The 24,181-nt window shown below is 40.9% G+C and overlaps 1 protein-coding gene across 2 annotated transcripts in view; it reads right to left on the reverse strand.

Annotated features, from left to right (window-relative positions):
* Nucleotides 1–24,181, reverse strand: part of LOC124284370 (receptor-type guanylate cyclase gcy-28-like) — a 257,160-nt gene that overhangs the window by 185,230 nt on the left and 47,749 nt on the right. The window contains exon 1 of one of the 2 annotated variants that reach the window (XM_046720455.1): nt 7,357–8,893. The exons of the other annotated variant lie outside the window; for it this stretch is intronic. Within the exon in view, the coding sequence (XP_046576411.1) occupies nt 7,357–8,044 (688 nt within the window). The 5' untranslated portion in view covers nt 8,045–8,893. Of the gene's footprint in view, nt 1–7,356; nt 8,894–24,181 lie in introns of those variants that run through there. 2 annotated transcript variants of the gene reach the window in all.

The raw sequence follows: 24,181 nt of genomic DNA on the forward strand, positions 1-24,181 counted from the left end.
TTCACGACAGCGCCGTAATGTAATTAGATCCCAGAAGAACATAACGTATTTCTTTAGGTATTGGGAGTATCACCATGTCAGCGTTGGGACAATCAATCTCAGGTGGTAGTGGTAGACCCATGGTTGACTTCCTAACAGAACTCTGCTAGTGCCAAGTCCCACGAGTGCGGTGCCATCAGAAGGCCAGTATGGACTGTTGCAGATACTATCAAAAGGAAAACGCCACACAGAGACAGTTGACATTGCTAAGTGAAGACATGTCATGAAATCACCACTGGCAAATAGTTGACCATTCTGCAATAAATGAAATCATTACTGCGAAGTGGTTGACCAGACAAAGAAATAATATTAAGAAATCGCCGTAGAGTAATACGTGACAGCACTGTTACATACAATATTTTGTAAAAGAACTATCACAGAGAAGTGTCACGGAGTGGTAAGCAATCTCCACAGAGTGACTGAATTTAGTTTTACGCCGCACTCAGCAATATTCCAGCAATATGGCGGCGGTCTGTTAATAATCGAGCCTGGACCAGCAATGTCCACAGAAAACTATTTTATGACCCCACTGTGAGACGGTGTAAAAGCACAACCACATGGAAACAATCGGACACGCGATAACATTTCGTCAGGAAATGCAACTACAAATCATTTGGGGGCACGATGAACTAATGTTACAGTCTTTGACCATGACATAATGCTCGTACGACGCAAGAGGGACATTGTACTTTTACCACAACATATCTTGAAGTCGCCACAGTCGGCATAATCTGAACAAAGAAAGTAAAGGATCATGCATATTTGCCGAGAAACATTCTTGAAGAGATGTGCTAGGTTTAACTACAGACATGTGCCTGACAATATTCATGGTCCCTCGAAGTTCCGGTTCTCTAGCTATTAGAACCGATGAGTAAATTAGAAACAAACTAGTCCTGCATTGATCAGCAACCAAAGCAGATCGATCGAAACATCTAGGACGTTACAACAAATCGATGGTATCTAGAAATCAATGACGATAAAAAGGTATAGAAGAAGAAAAGGGGACGTAAGGATTTATCTTTTTAACCATGAGAGAGGCATGGAAATAAGTCCTAGTGATTGTGTCACTGCATGCCCCTAGCCATAATCCAATACAGGCTTCGCGACTTTGCTGTCCGGCGACTAACGTACAAGTTAAATCAACCAAAGGCATTTACAAGTACTTATCGCATTACTCTCCATCAGCGGCTTCTTGCCCAGAGCAGTACGAACAGTGACGGACAACGTTTAGTGTTGCTTGCAGGCAACTCCAGCATGTATACGCGGTGGGTTGGCCTCACATAGTCTTTTAAAATTGCGGGTCGTAGTACACCTGTCCTTTGACAAGTAAAATTAAAATTGAGGACAACTAAGCCCTTCAATGGCGTGTGGAAGTAATACACATAAGGAAGCGAGTTTTATGGATGTCAACCTCTTTATTATCAAACCCTCGTGCGTTCAATGAGGCTTTCAAAATTAGTGCACTTATAATAATGTTCTCCCACAAATACATGAGTAGAAAGGTTCAAAATGGGAGGCAACTCCTGTTGGCTTAAGAATGAATACTAGTGGAAGGTTCTGAAAGTTCTGTCTGTCTTTCTCCGAACTGTGTGAAACTTTGGACAACAGATACAGTTAAACCTATCTACCAACGCCCAGAACCTTTGCATGTGGGGTGGGATATCATAATGCGGAGTGACGCCGTTGTGTATTTTCACTGGAAATCTGACGAAGGAACGAAGTGTTGACATCTTAAATGGTTTCTTCCTTCTAACGCCCTGAACAGTGTATGAAGATAATGGGATTTTCCAGCATGATAACGACACAAAACTCTAGGAATAACAAAACAGTGATTGGGCTTTCGTTACCTTGCAGTTGCACGCATAAACATGCTGATTTCCTAAATACATTCCTGTTTTGGACAGTTGATCCCGAACATTCTGCGGGCTACACAAAACAGTGGTTGTCGGACGAAAATGTTTAAGTTTTAGACTGGCCCAGCTACAGCTAAGATCTTACCAATATTAAGAACATGTGGGGACTAATGAAGAACAGAATAAACCAAAAAGGACTTAGAAATATTGAGAATATGAAGAACGATATTAGGGACACGCTGTCACACGAATTCCTACAAACATGACTTGTGGTGTTCCTACGCGCATTCAGTCATGTATTGCAGGGCAAGGAGGTCTCAAAAAGTGCTGAAAAGACACTTACACTGTAAGAGAATTGTTTGTCAACATATTGATTTAAGTAAAACTTCTATAGTTTATATACATGCATTAGATATTTGCCGAAACAACATTCTCAATGATTTCTGTGAATATAGTCAGATGAATTGGGGCGTAACTAACTTTGCGTCCACGATTATTGTGTTTATAGGCCGATGATCATGTGATGAACAATGAACCAATCGTAAGGTGAGACAGTGGTTACTGGATTCAGAAGAAACTTCAATATCGCAGCAGGCATTGACAAGTTGTCTCCCTTGGAATTTGCTTACTATTTTCAGTGACAGTAGTAGAAGCATTCGTAAAAGTCTCTTTTCAGAAACAAACCATTACCACAAATACTGCTGCCATTACTACTGCTACTGCTGTTACTACTACTACTACTACTACTACTGCTACTACTACTACTACTACTACTACTACTACTACTACTACTACTACTACTACTTCTACTACTGCTACTACTACTACTTCTACTACTGCTATTACTGCGGAAGCTATGCATTGCGTGCCCTGGGTATCAGTACATAATTTCAGAATGAAGTTTACTATTGTATGTTTTTATTACAATCTCGCGTTGTCAGGGATGTTCACCGTATTCCTGAAATGTTGTTTGTATTCAGCATTTTTAATTGTATTTCATTGTGGCTGTAGTTAGACTATTATCTGATAACACGGTGTTTTTATAATAGCTCAGCCTTTTGCTTTTCCGGCTGAGATTACGACAGTATACACTCGGTAATCTTTATCTCATATGCCGAAATCGAAACTGTGCATTTAAGTTTTGTAAGACTTTTGTCAAAGTCAGCAAGTATACCAACAATAGCATGGTTCTTGAAGAGTGTGGCAGACTCTCATAACAAAATCACTATACCTCTAGATCAGTAAAGTACTGGTGCAGACTGATGCAGCGTCAACGCCATAGACTTCCTTATCAAGCCTAACAAATGCTCAAATCTCTTAATGATAATAATAACTCTACCTGGGCTTCACATATACCATTTCAGTATGGTTTTGGATTTATATGGATCTCGCAAGAAACTGGCTGCATTAAAACATTTATATATATCTTCTAGCAGCCACTGCTTCCTGCAATATTATTCACAATTTAAATGTTCACTTAATGTTGAACACTACTTGTCCTGTCACCTCCTGCCATATCAACGGGAGTTATAACCATGTTCCGCTGTAACAACTTTAGACGAGCAGTGGAAACCGGCCGCCAAACAAATACACCCTATGATCAACGTCTCTGCCTCTACTGCCACTATATTGGCCTAAACTATATGTTGCAGACGAGCTTCATGTCCTACTTATCAGTGGTAAATATCTTGAAATAAGAAGTAAGTGCTTCACAACCCACCAGACCCATCCTCCAACAATTGAAACCTTTGTGCGTTTAATTAGCTGTAACAACATACATAATCTAAAAACATTAAGTACATTCCTCTCTGCTGTATTAACACTAAGAAGTAAACCCACCGCTACAACTGACCTTGTATTTCAATCGCTATCCTACATCCAACATGTATGTATTATTTATATTTGCATTTTGTTTGTATTGGGGCCAGTGTTCTACTTTACTGAAATAAAATGTATCTCTGTCTGTCTGTTTTACAGTTTCCTGCAACATGAAAATATGCTTTCAAGTTCGAGCACTATAAATACATGCATCATTAATGCGTGTTTGCCTCCCACAGCATTAATTTATGCTTTCAAGCTTCCGGCATCGTTACTTGAGAACATCATCTATATTCAGATTCACATACTATTCCCATAAGGGCAGACGGTCTCATTGTAATGAATTGTTATCATTGTCCATTCGGATAGTTCAGGTGAAGCGTCCTCACGGCCCGTTGTTCGGAATGCTGCAATACCAAGCTGTTCATTGGTCATGACGTCACAGACGGGTAACATTACATCATCAGAGCACTATGTTTACTTATCTGAACTTCCTTCTTTCATTTTCCTTCTTACAACGGTGGGTGATGTATCGAGCCTACCTACCTAAATCTCAGAATATGGATTAATCTTTCTCTCGTGAATGAATGCAGTAAGATCCCAACTCAGACTGGGGAATTACATATTGCAAACACCCGAGATAATCCGCTAAGCTTCACATACATACATTACATTATTCATTTGTAAAACGTTTACAAACAGTGCATGAGAAAGATTGATGCGTATTTTGTGGAGTTGGTGGTGTTTTAATATTTAGGTAGTCGTGATCTTTGCCTAGCATTTGGCATAACTAGCGGCGGGGCTACACACATTCGATCGTGGAACCTGAAGTTCGCTTATGCCTGAATGCGTAAGTTTGTGAAAACTGGTGCAAAGAAATGGATGTTCATCAAATTGTCCTCAGAGCAGCCCATTGTTTGATAAGTCAAGATATAAACAACATTTTGTGACAAATCAACTGTTGTCCACATGCTTGCGTATTGTCGCCACTTTGTTAGGTAAACGCTGGGTCACCAGAATAATTCGTATTATTTAATGTAACTTTTATAAAGGCTACAAAAGATAAGCTGTATATGAGTTCCATGGCTTAAAAGAGGAAGAAGGAGAACTCACGACACCCAAGAAAACCCAGGTTAGAATTGGTCTTCAGTAACCCATGCTTGTCGTAAGAGGCGACTAACGGGATCGGGTTGTCAGGCTCGCTGATTTGGTTGGCACATGTCATCGGTTCCCAATTGCGCAGATCGATGCTCATGCTGTTGATCCCTGGATGGTCTGATCGAGACTCGACTATTTACAGACCGCCGTCATATAGCTGGAATAGTGGTGAGTGCGGCGTAAACCCTAAACTCACTCACTCATTAGACTCTGAAACCTTAACATTTGACACACAAAATACAACTGGTTTCCGCAATACGAAAACCTGATGGAAAGTGGACTGAAACTAAAGTTTCCACCTAGAATCCAAGGAGTTTCCGTTCTTTTACACTGAGTTTCCGCAGTAACAGAAACTTACAATTTCTACCAAACTCCATGAAGACTCTGAAACCTTAACATTTTGACACAGCAAAAATAACTTGGTTTCCGCAATACGGAAACCTGATGGAAAGTGGACTGAAACTAAAGTTTCCACCTAGAATACAAGGAGTTTCCGTTCTTTTACACTGAGTTTTCGCAGTAACAGAAACTTACAATTTCTACCAAACTCCATGAAGACTCTGAAACCTTAACATTTTGACACAGCAAAAATAACTTGGTTTCCGCAATACGGAAACCTGATGGAAAGTGGACTGAAACTAAAGTTTCCACCTAGAATACAAGGAGTTTCCGTTCTTTTACACTGAGTTTCCGCAGTAACAGAAACTTACAATTTCTACCAAACTCCATGAAGACTCTGAAACCTTAACATTTTGACACAGCAAAAATAACTTGGTTTCCGCAATACGGAAACCTGATGGAAAGTGGACTGAAACTAAAGTTTCCACCTAGAATACAAGGAGTTTCCGTTCTTTTACACTGAGTTTCCGCAGTAACAGAAACTTACAATTTCTACCAAACTCCATGAAGACTCTGAAACCTTAACATTTTGACACAGCAAAAATAACTTGGTTTCCGCAATACGGAAACCTGATGGAAAGTGGACTGAAACTAAAGTTTCCACCTAGAATCCAAGGAGTTTCCGTTCTTTTACACTGAGTTTCCGCAGTAACAGAAACTTACAATTTCTACCAAACTCCATGAAGACTCTGAAACCTTAACATTTTGACACAGCAAAAATAACTTGGTTTCCGCAATACGGAAACCTGATGGAAAGTGGACTGAAACTAAAGTTTCCACCTAGAATACAAGGAGTTTCCGTTCTTTTACACTGAGTTTCCGCAGTAACAGAAACTTACAATTTCTATCAAACTCCATGGAGACTCTGAAACCTAACATTTTGACACAGCAAAAATAACTTGGTTTCCGCAATACGGAAACCTGATGGAAAGGGACTGAAACTAAAGTTTCCACCTAGAATCCAAGGAGTTTCCGTTCTTTTACACTGAGTTTCCGCAGTAACAGAAACTTTCAATTTCTACCAAACTCCATGAAGTTTTTCAAGAGTAGATTTTATCAGTTCTAACTGATGGAAGCCTTTGTAACGAGATGTAGGTCGAGAGGGACTTCTTCGATTTTTAATTTGACACCTTTCCACTCCACGCCAAGAAGTTGTTTTTTAGTGTTTTATGAAAGTTGCCTGAATGACGGGCGTTATCGGAAGAGCAGGTCGTGTTTATTTTATCTGTCGTCATTATGTTGCTGTCATTGATTTTCAGTGCACACGGTCATCGTAGTTTTTATCACTGAATTTCAGTGACAATATTGATCATGTTGTATATCACTGAATTTCAGTGTACTTAGTCATATCGTTCTTACTAATTGTTTACAAATTTATTATAATCATCATTATGTTATCACCGAATTTAAGTGATCCATGCATGAGATTGGGGTCATTAAAACATATTCGGTATATATTCAGCATTGATGTTCTGAACTGTGAGTGAGTGAATGAGTTTAGTTTTACGCCGCACTCAGCAATATTCCAGCTATATGGCGGCGGTCTGTAAATAATCGAGTCTGGACCAGACAATCCAGTGATCAACAGCATGAGCATCGATCTGCGCAATTGGGAACCGATGACATTTGTCAATCAAGTCAGCGAAACTGACCACCCGATCCCGTTAGTCGCCTCTTACGATAAGATAGTCGCCTTGTTATGGCAAGCACATGGGTTGCTGAAGACCTATTCTACCCCGGATCTTCACGGGTCTTCTGAGCTGTGAATGGTGCTCCATGAACAACGGGACCTTGTCAGTGTAAACAATATTATAGTTCACGTCTATGGATCTTATGCCTTAAATGGGGGTCCTCACACCACATCCAGAATATCTCAGTAGTTCGCAATAATTCTCATTTTTCATTTACCTGAAAACAAATATATTTTGACGACGTACATTTAAGGTTTGGATCTCAATGGAGGTATAAACGAAACAGGTGTATATCGTGTAATTATGTGACGCACAGCTCGGGACATGGCGTTTGCACGTTTCATAAACACACACGCCAACACCGATACCTTCATTGATGTATATAAAGGTTTACTCACTGTTAAACTCCACCCCGACCTCCTCCTTCAGCAGGCTCTCAGTGTCATGTATCCCTGGTAGGAAGATGTGGAAATCGTAATCCAGTTTACTCTCTTTGCTGTAGAAAACCAGCGCTGACGCCGCCAAGAAACAGAAACGAGGCGTAACGTCTTTGTGACCTTCACCTTCATAGATAACCTTTATCCGAGTCCACTTATAATGACGTGTGATCTTAATCAGTGACACTGCCAGGGAGTTGAAGGTCACTCCCACTCGTGTCAAGGTCGAATATTCAGCATCCGGACTGTGTTTGTCTGCACCAAAATCATGCGCAAACCCTCCTGGGGACACGACGGGGATATTCCAATATGGCGCATACCGCGCAACGGGAGCGAGGCTGTAATCACAAATCGGTCCCAGGAAGATATCTACCTTTTTATTGCGATAAAAGTCAAAGGCCTTCAGAGGAGCTTCTTTGGAATTACACTTTGAATCTCCGTACTGCACAGTGATGTTGACACGTGGTAGTAGGGACCGTTTGGTCACGTGGGTTATAACAACGTCGAGGACAGGTGCGATGTGGTGAGACGAAAACAGGCGTTGCGTGTCATCAGGAACAATCACAGCCAGCTGGACGTATGTTGTGGGAGACGGAGCCCATGTTATACTGAAGTAACATAACCACAAGCAGAAAACTGTGTGTAGCATTTTAACATCAGTCGATGAATACACAACCTTGCAGTACACCGAACTCTGGAATGAGCTGAGGGTCAAGAGCGCACAAGGGAAACGAGGTACCCTGGTATGTGGGGGATTGTCTGTTGTTTACCAAGACATTCACATACACACGAGCTTTAAGTAGTATCTCTGTACAACACTTTGTTCACCGCACAAACAGCGCTGTTCTCAAAGACACTTACACCGTGTCGAAATATGCGTAATCCAAGTGGTTTCGCCCTCAGTGAAAACCAGGAAATATACAACATTGATAATTTTGCAGCCATTCCACCCAAAAGGGGAAGCACACGGGTTCATAGCCTTAAATTGCGTTTATAATACAAATATGAGTTGGAAAATCACAATCGTATAATCACGATCCACTTCGAATTGTGTTTACGGTGCCTACAACTAGCATTCTGATGAAATTTCACTTCACTCTTCATCGTCGTTACCAAACGTCAAAGATCACATGTTATTTTCAGGCAGGATTATGATTTCACAAAACAGTTGCTTCAGCGACCTTACCAGCTGCAACCCGCATGGCAGAGTCGTCGACGGCGTGTCAACGTCTGTTACAATTCACAGATTAACGATGTGAGTTAAATCAAAGCTCGAGCTGCGTTAATATAGCACCGGTTCAGATACAGGTGTACTATTAATCTCCCATAGTGCGTTAATCGTCCCGCGTTGAATGCCTGGCTGCGTTGTTTGACACTTCCTTTCCTCGCTTCACGTTGTGTGTTACGATTACCATTTATTATCATTATTATTTTTCAGCGCCGGAAGTTCATAAAGTGACGGTGCCGTTCACTTGACCCGGTCTATTCTTCACAGTTCGTCATCACTAATTGCCAGATATCAGGATCATGTGGCTCCAGAAGCAGGATTCCAGCACGGGTAGACACGCCCAACAGGGGTATGTCACCGATCGCTACGACCGAATGACGTCAGTGGGATCGATTAACCTATCAATTAACCTTCTCGTGATTTACATGCACACATATGTCTGAAGGCACCCCGAACACAGAATGACACGGAAACGTACCTCTTCCAAACACAGCCGTCGAGGACCGACAGGTCAGTAAATGATATTGCGAATGTTTCTTATGCCCTAGTGGAGGGCCACGTGGCCCCCGGTGACCTGGGGTAAGGTGCTTATTTTACCTGTACGTCATTTAAACAGGATTAACCCTAACACCCTTTTGCTTGAGGCTTCGATCTGTGTAATGGCAAGAGCCCGGATACACCTTTCACAGTGACGAAAGCTGTTTATTGTGCAGCAATAGAGTGGGCAATATAATGTCAAATCTTGTAGCAATCTCTGTCAGCTGAAGTATGTTATTTTACAACAGACGCATTAAGTTGTAACAGCCCTTAGGTGACAGATCCGCGGTGATTATAGAGAACAACTATGAAATTAAACTGTGCCACTGCGGTAAGGGACAGAGAGTTTGATAAATGGACTAAAAAGCAAGAGAATGGTGTCCGATCCTAAAAGCGGAATGACTCGAATTCTTGTCAGTTTTCCGAATTGATTGTAGCGTATCCACTTATCTAGCTTGACAACTGCGTCTTTTCGAAATCAGTGTATGCTCCATTCTAATAAATATACCTTATTTGTTTTGGCATCGGTCTGTTGATATCTGTTAATGAAAACTTCTCTCACTCCAGGTCTCCAAGTCTTCTTGCGTAAAATGTTTCACTGTTATATTCACACTTTATGTCACTAGTTACATCTCTGCCTCAGTTGAAAGGTGTATCTATTTCAGGAACCTCCTGTATTTCGAACACGTTCTGTGTTAAAAGTTTGATTCAGTATAATACGAGTCCTTGCAAATCGAAGCAATCAAGAGAACAAAGTTTCCTGTGGATGACGCTAGCTCTGTTGAAAGACGCACGAGTCTGCGCAAAAGGTGTAAGAGGGCATCATTTCTAAATATCTGGCCCACTTACGATCAAGGTGTCGAATGACAGGATACCACTCCAATATCTCGAAGTCGTTAACTTGTGAACAAGGTTTCTAATGACAGGATATCATTCCAGATAACTCGAAGTCAATAGCTTGTTACGAAGGTTTGACATAACGGAGTACATCCAATCACAATCCACAAACAGGGAACATCACCACTGAGAGGGTTTGGTTGCAGTAACAGATGTCACTACACACTCTCATCAAAGTTTGTTCGCTGAATGAGTCCACCACTGACTAAGTTCTCAAGTCACATATGTCAAACAGCCAATGTCACAATGTTATTTGTTGTATTGTCAGACGCGGATGTTATTAGGGTTTGAAAAGAATCACCTCCGTTCTGCCTCATGTACGTTGAACAACTCCGACCTGGCCCACACCGTCACAGCTCATGGTCAGGATAGTTCCTGGTGACGCGGAGATCTCAACATTTCCTCTTCGTCCTCAAGTTTTCCCGACGCTATGGCGGCTGGTTGATGGTTGACATCAAACTAATACTGACATGCACCGACACGGTTCATTCAGACAAGATTCACCTTCACAAAGTATTTCCGCTTATGAAATATTTCCGTATGACACTCGCTTATCACAACCCACAGCTATTCAATGTGCAGGATAAACAGGTGCGTTCCGAAATAGGCTCCGCTGTGTGTACTTTACCGTGCGTGCACAAATCGTTCATACAATCAGTGTTCTCACACTAAGTCAGACTGTCATCTCGTCTAAATAAGCCCTGATTACACATCATGCTAAGAGTAGATATTTATACAGCCGGTTTGTATATCGGTCCACACGTGCAGATGACATTCCTTATTGTGTCGTCAAGTGTTATATTCATAAAGATCCATAGGTTATATATCAATGCATATTAGCGAAGCAAAATCTCGAGGCTGGATGTTTACTCACGTGCGTCATTGTATACTGTAAACACAATGCTGTGCTTGTACTTAAGGTTGCAGCATATTTGCACTGGGGTCGATATAGGATGTGAAATGATTTTTCGTGACGCCAATATCTCAAGGTAGAAAAGGTCCGCAGTGCAGGACTGGGAATAGCACAACACCTGTCAGCCTTCTGGTGTGTTTTGCAATTAGTTTGATCTGTGTATTTTTAGGCTCTGGTGAATTGACTGGTAAACACTCAGGAGAGTTCAGGCGAAGAAACACTTCTGGCGTTAGAAAGTCGTGTTACTGCAAAACATAATAATATGGCTAGTTATCAGTTGAGTACTTCCTGGCTCTCTCCTTTCCCTCATCAGCTGACTCTTTTTTCTAACAGTACATCTTGAAAGCACTCAAATATTGTTTTGAATACACTTCAATACACCTCGTAAACACTTCAGATGACTCAATACCTGTTGAATGCGTTGTGATGGATATACTCACCAGTATTCACTGAATGAACACTGGTATGTATTGAATGTATTGTAATATAGTTTAGATACACATTAATACACATAGCATACACTACAGCAGCGTTGACAAAACTTTCAAACCTCAATGTCTGTTGTCTGCAGTGTAATATATGTACTAATCTATACTCGCTGAATAAACTCCAATAAGTATTGACAAGTATTGAGTGAAATCTTGTGAATAATCCTCAGGACGCCTTACACTCCAGCACTTCTTTGAATACATTCACGACCAGCAGAAGCTTCAAAATCTGTTGACCAATGTCCAATATTTGTACTCCTCAAAGCTCTGATAATATAGTCCAAAAAGCATGCTCTGGCATTTGTAGAGTATCTCAACATGTTCAGTAAAGTTCAATTTATGATGCAGATGCGTCAGTACCTGTTGAATGCGTTGTATTCAATGTTTTATACTCCTCGTTACTTGATTGATTTTCTCCGTGCTGTCATGTATTCACTCATCGCCAGAACGCCTTTAATACACGTCATTACGTGTTAAATACACATCAGTTTATGTAGCGAACCTTCAGTATTCATTGGCCAGTTTGTAACATATGCACTCCCCAATAATCGCTGACAGAACTCCATCAAGCACTGTAACATCAGAAGGTGTCGAAAAAACATACATTCCTTGAATCTGTGTCATTCACAAGTATATCCACTGCTAGTGTCACGTGACTGGAACATATCCCTCCAAACATGATGTTCATTTGCAATGTCAAGCGTTAGATAAACCCTCGTTTCTTTTTAATCGCCCGCTGTTTGATAAATGACCACTTTCAAACGTACCCTGGAGTCGGCAAATGACCTCTATCCTGTGAGAGCCGTATGGCATGTAATGAGAAACAAACAACATGTAGGTTCGTACTCTAACATTGTCCCTCAAACATCAGTCGGTCATTGGTCTGCATCTGACTTTAAATGTCCTGCATTTCTAACCTCTGCCATCTTTACTCTTCAGACCAGTTTTTATTTGTCTGAACAAAGGCAAATAATGCAAGCTAGGGCAATATTGTGTGGTGCAATATGTCCATATATGTGCTATTGTGAGGTTATCGACAAGATCGTACACTCAATACACGTTGCCTTTAAAAAGGTAATTTGCTGAGCTTGTTGTATACAACATGTGGTGCCACCAAAACAACTGTTGTCTAATGACTCACCATTGACTGTTGAATGGCACATTTTTCTCCCTGGCTTTCGGCTAGCTTAACGCATGCGTTTGCAGTTCCAATACGGTCTTTCCTCTGAACGTCATCTTGGAGATGAGTGAGTGAGTGAGTAAGTTAAGTCTATCAGTTATCGCTACTCGCTGTAACGCCTTATTATAGTTGTATACTGCGTATTTCGCACTGTCATACAGTGTAAAGCCTTTAAGGCATGGTGTAAACCCTGATTGCTAAAGACATAGTGTGAAGCCGATGTGTCATTTTCTCAACGTGTAAAATCATTTTGTAACAGTCACATAGTGTAAAACCGAGTGGTTGAACTCACACTGCATAAAGTCGATTGTTTGCACTCATTTAGAGTAAAGCTTACTGAATGCCTTCACTCAGTGTAAACTTTATTAATTGACTCAATCAGCGTAATACTCATCTGTTGCCCTATCTGTGTAAAGCCAAATGTGGCTTTCAGCCAGTTTAGGGCTTAAGAGTTGCTTTCACTCAGTGTAAAGAATATCGGTTCACAACCCCACTGTGCGTAAAGCCGTTTTGTTGTCCTGACTCAATGTAAAGCCAATGTGGCGTTGCCACACAATGTAAAGCCAATTTGTAGTTGTCACACAGAGTAAAGCCAATGTGTCGTTGTCAGAAAGGGCAAAGTCAATTTGTCGTTGTTACACAGAGTAAAGCCTGTATGTTGTTGCCACACAGTGTAAAGCCAATATGCCGTTGCCACACAGTGTAAAGCCAATATGTCCTTGCCACACAGTGTAAAGCCAATTTGTCCTTGCCACACAGTGTAAAGCCAATATGCCGTTGCCACACAGTGTAAAGCCAATATGTCCTTGCCACACAGTGTAAAGCCAATATGTCCTTGCCACACAGTGTAAAGCCAATTTGTCGTTGTCACACAGAGGAAAGCCAATGTGTCATTGTCAAACAGCGTAAAGTCAATTGGTTGCTGTCACACAGTGTAAAGTAAGTTGGTTGCTGTCACACAGTATAAAACCTATTGTCGTTGCCACAATGTGTCAAGCCTTTTTTGCTATTATTCTGTGAAGTCTCTTTATTGCTGCAGTGTTAAGCTAGTTTGTCACTGCCACAGAGTGGAAACTCCACCTCATGGTCTGCTTCTCTCCAGTGTTCAGAGGTAGTGTTCAAGTACAACCATAATGTTGTATACATCCACACACAGCGTTACAAGGCGCTGATTCCATCAGGCAACATGTGGCGTTTGTGTATGGCGGTATGGTGTCTATCTCTTCCTGATCATCGATAACCACCGTATGATTAGAAATGGCGGTCGATAGATTCATAAAGTGTAATAAAAACACCGGCCTGCGTCTATTCAAACCTTAAACCCTGCGGCATGACCGTAATGTTAAATTGTTATCTCATGTGCTTCATACAGTTTACATATTAAAACATAGCATGGACAGTGAACTATTTATGTGGTTGTAGAAGCCACGTAGAGCAGCGGGCACTAACGACTCGGTCCCCAGCAACGTGTGCTGTGCTATAACCTGGTCGCTTGAGAAGATAAGCAGATCGACTCGGTCACGTGGTCCACAAATTGTCCATGAGTCTCATCGGGACAGGAGTTGCTCATGCTTTCAGTCCCTGGAGTGTTTGTTTGTTGGTTAAAGCCTCACTCAGCAATATCCCAGCTATATGGCAGCGGTCAGTATATAATCGAGTCTTGACCAGACATTCCATTGATCAACAGCAAGAGCATATTGGGATACGATGACTAAAGTACTGTCGGAAATAGAAAAAAACTGTATTTTCTCATTTATCTCTACAATTTATGTAGTTGATATGTGAAAGTGTGAAATATCTGTTAAACTAAGTTCGGCCTAACTGCAGTCTCAGTGGTAGAGGGATAGGAAACGGAGAAAAAGGACTTTACTGAGGGGAAATTAGTGCAGAAATGAGCAATGCGGTTTTTTTCTAAGTCCAAAAAGACTTATTTGGAACAGACCATGGCTTTATGCAAATTAGTGTGTGACGATATTGTATTACAAAGGACACTTTTAAAATGCCCAATTTGAAATTAGACGTCGATTCATTGTGAACGATAGCTGACGTAAAAAATAATAACTTTATGCCGAAACTATTAAGGATGTAGCTACCATGCAGTCTCACTGTCACTATAAAAAGAAAGAGATAGGAGGGGTCGCCTCAAAAGCAAAACCTTGGGTCGGGCTTGGGAACAGAGATATCAGCTAAGATAAGATAGTCCTTTAGGGCAATTATACTGGGGAGGTACACAGCACGTCATAACAATTTTCAAATAATTTTCAGTCCTGTCGATCTTCGGGTGGTCATGCCACTTATATACTACGATACGTTTCTATGGTTTTCGGGTATCATACTCTTTTACATATCTCAACATAAACTTTATGAAAGAAAGACACGTAAGATGTTAATAAGTAGATGAGACATAGTCAACACACATGAAAAAGCACAAAATATCTTTGAGATGACCCCTTGTGCCTGTAGGCAGCATCGTGCATTTCATGCCAGGTGAGTCGACGGTCCGTCGTCATACCTGGCTGAGCGACCTCTATAGTCTGATCTATTGTTTTCAGCAGCTATTCGTACTTTTAAGTTTTGCCCGATTTTACGAGTAAACATGCTTTTCTGGATATCGTATTACGCATCCCACTGAACGCCCAGTTAGGCCGAAGTGGGTTATTTCGACATATGCTATTTGCAATTGTGTCAATTAAAGGGATACAGAGTAAACGCTTAAAAAAAGTTTTTTCTATTGACCCATGAGCATATTGGGATACGATGAGCCTGACCCCCCGACCGCTTCTTACGACAAGCATTGGTTAACAAGACGACTTCTAACCGGGTTCTTCAGGGGTAACTGGGACAGTTATTCATCGGGTAGTCCCAGCTTCCACGGACTCACGCATATGTAGCACGTCGACATATACCTGAGATGAACATTGCTTAGTTCAGCAACAAACAATAACTACAACAACAAGGCAATCACATATATCGACCGAACTAATGTTTTATTATTAACTAAAAGTGCGGTGTAACTGTGAGGCGTTAAACGACAGGTATATTGAATGTATGCTACTGTCCATGTGTGGGGCTATCACACCTGTGATGATGGTGATAGGTAATAGCTACGTTACTTATGTTCCATATCTGTTACGTGTGCACGTGTTTTTATTGATGCTCACACTGACATCATTGTTGTCATATAACGGAAAAATGAAACAGGTCATTAATGTGAAATCCATACATGAAATGGAACACTATCTGTGATATCACGAGCCAACAGGCACAGTGTCCTATTTGTAAATTGAAACATCATATTTGTAAAACATATCATCAATAGGTGGAAATCTGACAATGCCAAATTTGACAGAGTTAGTGAGTGAATTTTAGTTTTTCGCAGATTTCAGCAATATTACGGCGGTGGACACCAGAAATAGGCTTCACACATTGCGCTAATGTGAGGAATCGATCGCGAACCCGGGTCTTTAGCGTGACGAGTGAACGCTTTAACCACTCCTGACAGGATATACAGAGGATGTTCAACGGGTTCAGACAAGCATGCATTACATTCACTATTGTCCATTATAGGTCCACACCATGTCCATGTGGATGATTGTTGTCCATTATAGGTCCACACCATGTTATAGGTCCACACCATGTCCATGTGGATGATTGCTGTCCATTATAGGTCCACACAATGTCCATGTGGATGATTGTTGTAAACAAACATTTCAGGTGAAGACATGCACTGTACATATTCATCTCCGGAGAATACATAGCCATTTTGATGCCTTCATAGATACACGAAACGACAAAAGAAACGTTACCCTCCTTACTTAATGACAGGGGTACCTATCTTCACCTGGCGTTATGATGCGTGGACGTCCACGTCTTGGTCTGTCTATGGTGACCCCAGTCTGTCTGAAGCCCTGAATATGTCTTATAACCGTGATACGATGGCATCCGACGGCGTTGGCAACAACACTGTATGTCGACCCCATCTGCACCATCCCAATGACTCTTTCTCTCTCTTCAGCTGTTTATCGCGGCATATTTATCGTACTTGAATATCATATCATGCATTCTAGTCTCTCTTTATACCATATAAAATCATTCTGCATGTGAAATTGATGCAAATATTGCTTGCATATTGCTCCGTTTTGGCGATTGATATCCCAATGTGTAAACAAAAAATGGGGAAAATGTTACTTTGCAAGCAAAAATGTTAACAAACAAAATTTTAGATGTTCCTGAACACTCTTTCACAATATCAAAGACACGTTTTACTTATTTTCACAAATGTTTAAAAGACTGAAATCATAGGACTGATTCTTTTAAAATTACACCCACTCTACAACAGTAGTTTCTTGTTTTAATAGTCGAAAAATGGTGTCTTGAAATGTTTTATCTTTGTCTGAAAGCAGAATTTTATTTCAATCCTTCTTTTGGACATCTAAATCACTGTTATTTGTTTATTTGGGCATAGTCGAAAACAGGAGAATTTAACTCTTCTCTCTCTCTCTTTTCTCTCAATCTATACCTCTATTTTTTTCTCTCTCCGTTTCTCTCTGCCTGTATTTCTGCTTCTCTCTGTAGCTCTCCATGCTCTCCCTCTCTGTGCAGATGTTCATAACAATGTGTTCACTAATGTGTTGCCATCAGGGATATACAAATGTATTCTAAGCAAATCTGTAACATGTATAGATTGTACACATTATTACAGCATCTTTGCAGGTGTTGCAGTGAAAATATTATTATCACTGCATGACTATATCGCTATCTGATCCGTTATTGTAATTCATACTGATTGTGTATGCTGCACTGTAACAGCGCCATGGACTGGCATTGTTATTGCGTTGTAAAACCCGTACTGATTTGCAACCCAAGTGAAATTTAAATACTATCCTCCATGATATTTCATTTCGTTTTTTTTCGTTTGTTGATTTCACACAGACGTTTTGGGGCAACCTTATCGTTTCAATCTGGAAATCGAAATGTAACAATGTACCCACAATCAACACCATCCAACCGGTCAAACAATAAGATTGCAAGTACATGGGATTTATTACAAATGAAGTTTCAAAGTAATGAAGTCACAGCCATTTAAAACACCAGATCAGCGGTAATGCAGAGACAATCTCTTCAATCCACCCTGAAAAGACGCCCGGTGTGAGAGGCCAACCTTCACACAGCCCGCGTTCCGCTATCCCCCTCCCCAGCCTGGTAACGCTGTTATCCATGGCTGTGTCCTCACCAGCGGCATATGTGAAGAGATCAAGCCTCGCCAGGCAGCGACAGTCGGGGTAATTAAACACTTAATCATGTCAAAGTGACATCACGATTTTATCTGGTTTGAAGATACATACTTAGGACATTCACTCTTCAATGGACTGTTCAGATATATTTTCTCCTGGGGAAGATGGATCAGGTTAGGGTTGTGGTTTGGGTTGGGGAAGGAGGAAGGGAAGTTCAGGGTGAAGGGGGAGGGAGTGTTATGTTTGGTGCATTCAAATAATTGTGTGGTTTCCATGTCATACGATTTCACATCTCCTGGGACGATATACACTATAAGCGGGTACATGGCAAAGAGGACAATATTTGATTATTTTTAGTGGAAAAGAAGCGTGCACAAGTGAAGTTTACATCACTCATAGCAGAGACATAGGCCTACCGTCAGGTGACTAAATACTACTTAATCAAAGTTCAGGTCTGTCAGTGAAAGGATATCACTACACAACGGTTAACGTCTTCAGGTAAAAATCCATAAACTAGGGTAACGAGAGACAATGTAATTCAGGATTAACGTCTTCAGGTGACACGAGAATCCATTTGGGTTAATGTCCTTAGGTGATGAGAGTATGACTTCTACGTCAGAGTTAATGTCTATATTTCATAAGAGTCTGACTATTACATCAGAGTTAATGTGACGAGAGTCAGGCTACTGCACTTGAATTAATGTCCTTAGGTAATCAGAGTCTGACTGCTACATAAGGGTTAATGCATTAAGGTGATGAGAGTCTGACTACTACATCAGAGTTGATGTATCTAGGTGATGAGAGTCTGGCTACTGCATGAGAGTTAATGTATTTAGGTCATGAGGGTCTGACTACTACATCAGAGTTAATGTTTCTAGGTGATGAGTGTCTGGCTACTACATCAGAGTTAATGTATCTAGGTGATGAGAGTCTGACTACTACATCAGAGTTAATGTCTCCAGGTGATGAGTGTCTGGCTACTACATCAGAGTTAATGTCTCTAGGTGATGAGTGTCTGGCTATTACATCAGAGTTAATGTATCTAGGTGATGAAGTCTGACTGCTACATCAGAGTTAATGTATCTAGGTGATGAGAGTCAGGCTACTACATCAGAGTTAATGTCTCTAGGTGATGAGTGTCTGGCTACTACATCAGGGTTAATGTATCTAGGTGATGAGTGTCTGGCTACTACATCAGAGTTAATGTATCTAGGTGATGAGAGTCTGACTACTACATCAGAGTTAATGTCTCTAGGTGATGAGTGTCTGCCTATTACATCAGGATTAATGTATCTAGGTGATGAGAGTCTGACTACTACATCAGAGTTAATGTATCAAGGTGATGAGAGTCTGACTGCTACATCAGCTAATGTTAGATGTATCTAGGTGATGAGAGTCAGGCTACTACATCAGAGTTAATGTCTCTAGGTGATGAGTGTCTGGCTATTACATCAGGATTAATGTATCTAGGTGATGAAGTCTGACTGCTACATCAGAGTTAATGTATCTAGGTGATGAGAGTCTGACTACTACATCAGAGTTAATGTCTCTAGGTGATGAGTGTCTGACTACTACATCAGAGTTAATGTCTCTAGGTGATGAGAATCTGACTACTACATCAGAGTTAATGTCTCTAGGTGATGAGAGTCTGACTACTACATCAGGGTTAATGGCTCTAGGTGATGAGAGTCTGACTACTACATCGGGGTTAATGTCTCTAGGTGATGAGAGTCTGACTACTACATCAGAGTTAATGTCTCTAGGTGATTAGAGTCTGACTACTACATCAGGATTAATGTCTGTAGGTGATGAGAGTCTGGCTACTACATCAGGGTTAATGTCTCTAGGTGATGAGAGTCTGACTACTACATCAGAGTTAATGTCTCTAGGTGATGAGAGTCTGACTACTACATCAGAGTTAATGTCCTAGGTGATGAGAGTCTGACTACTACATCAGAGTTAATGTCTCTAGGTGATGAGAGTCTGACTACTACATCAGAGTTAATGTCTTTAGGTGATGAGTGTCTGGCTACTACATCAGAGTTAATGTCTCTAGGTGATGAGTGTCTGGCTATTACATCAGAGTTAATGTATCTAGGTGATGAAGTCTGACTGCTACATCAGAGTTAATGTATCTAGGTGATGAGAGTCAGGCTACTACATCAGAGTTAATGTCTCTAGGTGATGAGTGTCTGACTACTGCATCAGAGTTAATGTATCTAGGTGATGAGTGTCTGACTACTACATCAGAGTTAATGTATCTAGGTGATGAGAGTCTGACTACTACATTAGAGTTAATGTATCTAGGTGATGAGAGTCTGACTATCAATCAGAGTTAATGTCCCTAGGTGATGATAATCTGACTACTACATCAGAGTTAATGTATCTAGGTGATGAGAGTCAGGCTACTACATCAGAGTTAATGTCTCTAGGTGATGAGTGTCTGGCTATTACATCAGGATTAATGTATCTAGGTGATGAGTGTCTGGCTACTACATCAGAGTTAATGTATCTAGGTGATGAGAGTCTGACTACTACATCAGAGTTAATGTATCAAGGTGATGAGAGTCTGACTGCTACATCAGGATTAATGTATCTAGGTGATGAGAGTCAGGCTACTACATCAGAGTTAATGTCTCTAGGTGATGAGTGTCTGGCTATTACATCAGGATTAATGTATCTAGGTGATGAAGTCTGACTGCTACATCAGAGTTAATGTATCTAGGTGATGAGAGTCTGGCTACTACATAAGGGTTAATGTCTGTAGGTGATGAGAGTCTGGCTATTACATCAGGGTTAATGTGTCTAGGTGATGCGAGTCTGACTACTACATCAGGATTAATGTATCTAGGTGATGATAGTCTGACTACTACATCAGAGTTAATGTATCTAGGTGATGAGAGTCTGACTACTAGATCAGGATTAATGTATCTAGGTGATGAGAGTCTGGCTACTACATCAGAGTTAATGTCTCTAGGTGATGATAGTCTGACTGCTACATCAGAGTTAATGTATCTAGGTGATGAGAGTCAGGCTACTACATCAGAGTTAATGTCTCTAGGTGATGAGTGTCTGGCTATTACATCAGGATTAATGTATCTAGGTGATGAAGTCTGACTGCTCCATCAGAGTTAATGTATCTAGGTGATGAGAGTCTGGCTACTACATAAGAGTTAATGTCTGTAGGTGATGAGAGTCTGGCTATTACATCAGGGTTAATGTGTCTAGGTGATGCGAGTCTGACTACTACATCAGGATTAATGTATCTAGGTGATGATAGTCTGACTACTGCATCAGAGTTAATGTCTCTAGGTGATGAGAGTCTGACTACTACATCAGGGTTAATGTCTCTAGGTGATGAGAGTCTGACTACTACATCAGAGTTAATGTCTCTAGGTGATGAGAGTCTGACTACTACATCAGAGTTAATGTATCTAGGTGATGAGAATCTGGCTACTACATCAGAGTTAATGTATCTAGGTGATGAGAATCTGTCTACTACATCAGAGTTAATGTATCTAGGTGATGAGAGTCTGACTATTACATTAGAGTTAATGTATCTAGGTGATGAGCGTCTGACTACTACATCAGAGTTAATGTCCCTAGGTGATGATAATCTGACTACTACATCAGAGTTAATGTATCTAGGTGATGAGAGTCTGACTACTACATTAGAGTTAATGTATCTAGGTGATGAGGGTCTGACTATTACATTAGAGTTAATGTATCTAGGTGATGAGCGTCTGACTACTACATCAGAGTTAATGTCCCTAGGTGATGATAATCTGACTACTACATCAGAGTTAATGTATCTAGGTGATGAGAGTCTGACTACTACATTAGAGTTAATGTATCTAGGTGATGAGGGTCTGACTACTACATCAGGATTAATGTATCAAGGTGATGAAAGTCCGGCTACTACATCAGGATTGATGTATCTAGGTGATGGCAGTCTGACTACTACATCAGGATTAATGTCTCTAGGTGATGAGAGTCTGACTACTACATCAGAGTTAATGTCTCTAGGTGATGATAGTCTGACTACTACATCAGAGTTCATGTATCTAGGTGATGAAAATCTGGCTACTACAGCTCGGTTAATGTCTCTAGGTGCTGAGAGTCAGACTACTACATAAGGGTTAATGTCTCTAGGTGATGAAAGTCTGGCTACTACAGCTCGGTTAATATCTCTAGGTGATGAGTGTCTGGCTATTACATCAGGGTTAATATCTCTAGGTGATGAGAGTATGGCTACTATATCAGGGTTAACGTCTCTATGTGATGATACTTTGACAACTACATCGGATGTAATGTTCTTAGGCGATGAGATGTATGCCTTTGTCGATGTTTAAGTGGTGTGTGTACTTGTCTGTGCCAATGACGAATTCTTATACCCACCCGAATGTTGTATATGAATACATGACATGAATACCCCATTCAACCCGTACTACTTTGACTTAGTCAATTTATCCCTTTATTCCCGAATGGAAGTTATGGCAACATCAAGCAAGACCTTTTGCCGTGTAACTGTCAACTATGCTCTGGATATTGAAAGATCAGCTTCAATGTTTGACTGAATATCCTCAAAGTTCCTGCAGAAACCATTATTTTACTGCGGCTTCGGTACATTCCTGAGCCAAAGGACAGAGATTGATAGAAGTGTCAGTAAAATATCCATCTAGACGGACGAAGTCAGTCAAACTCATGAACTCGACATATACTAGCTAATCCCTACAAATAATTCAACTAAGTAGAGTGTCGGATATGACGAGAACTATACTTGTGACGGGTACAACCGGTGGGTCAGGTTACGTTCCCTGGCATCTTTGTTGAATACTGTTTCATACTCGCGTGCTAGTGAAATAGTCCAAATAGACCAAATTAATTTAGACAGACATTTCTGATAATTGTGAAAATAATTTAAGGACTTTTGTTTACTCCTATTCATGTTTACGGCATGAACACTCAGTCTTATAGGGTTACACAACTTTAATGACGACAATGTACTGCTAACATAGGCTTACTCAATAAGTGAGTGAGTGATTGCAGTCTAACGCGGCGCTGAATATTATTCCCGACCTTGAAGTAATACAAGGTATACAATTACCATGAGCATAGTTAGAGTGCTCACAAACCTGGAAACAGAATTAGGGTGAAATGGATTCGGAAACGTAGTCCTAGTTTTCTGGCATTCCTATGTAACGGGCATTCACCACAAAACACACTGAAAAAATCTACCAGCAAGTTAAATCGAATATTCCATCAGTGTTGGTTATTTGAATACATATACGCTGTCCGTTATTTTTTTATCTGGAGAGAACAGAAAACATATTAAAACAAAAAATAAACAACAAAGAAAATACAAAAACCGAACGACGCTATAATCTCGGGCAGACGTTCACATTTCATCTGACACCCCCATACAACCTGATTCTGAGTAAGCAGGCACATGGCTGATTACACACTCAGGGTAGTCATTTTACGCAGATACATTGCTACTGCGAAGTTGATTCGCCCAATGGCCGTGTTCTTTAATCATTTTCTATCTTCAGTGGTCGTTGTTTTTCGTTGTGTGATGTCGACACTGTGATTTGCATCAGATGACATTTCTACTATCTGTTCCGATCAGTGGGGCGGTAGGGTAGCCTAGAGGTTAAAGCGTTGGCTCGTCACGCCGAAGACCCGGGTTCGAATCCCCACATGGGTACAATGTGTGAAGCCCATTTCTGGTGTCCCCCGCCATGATGTTGCTGGAATATTGCTAAAAGCGGCGTTCAACCAAACTCAGTCAGTCAGTCCGATCAGTGGGAACACTGGTCAACAACCATTCTTAAGGAGGATTGGTTGATCAGGCATGGGGACGTGGTTCCCGGCTGTGTTGAACGTACTAAAGTATTAACAGGCCGCAACCTTACAGATTGAACATTCCTGAGTGCGGTGTGCAGCAATCAAACCATCGTAGGGTTGTGAAGTTCAGCTATATAGGTCCGCTGGTTTGCTGGGCGGTCTATGATTCGATAACCTGGCCGCGATGTGTCAAAAAATCATTTAAAATATGGTACTTGTTGTTACTGTGCCTGTGGGCAGTATGATGGGAATGAAACAAGGACAGGTAGGCACGTAATAATTTTACTGTGTTTTGATTAGGTATCCGTCTTCAACTGTGAGGAAATATTGAACCGTTCGATAACCCTGACAAACACAAACACACTCAAAGACATCAAAACACAGACACACACACGCGCATGAACACACACACGCCCGTGCACATGGACCCAGACCCACTCAAGCACAACAACTCAAACACGC

Source organism: Haliotis rubra, unplaced genomic scaffold (assembly GCF_003918875.1).
Source record: "Haliotis rubra isolate DU_JTF1 unplaced genomic scaffold, ASM391887v1 Scf335, whole genome shotgun sequence".
NCBI lineage: Eukaryota > Metazoa > Mollusca > Gastropoda > Lepetellida > Haliotidae > Haliotis > Haliotis rubra.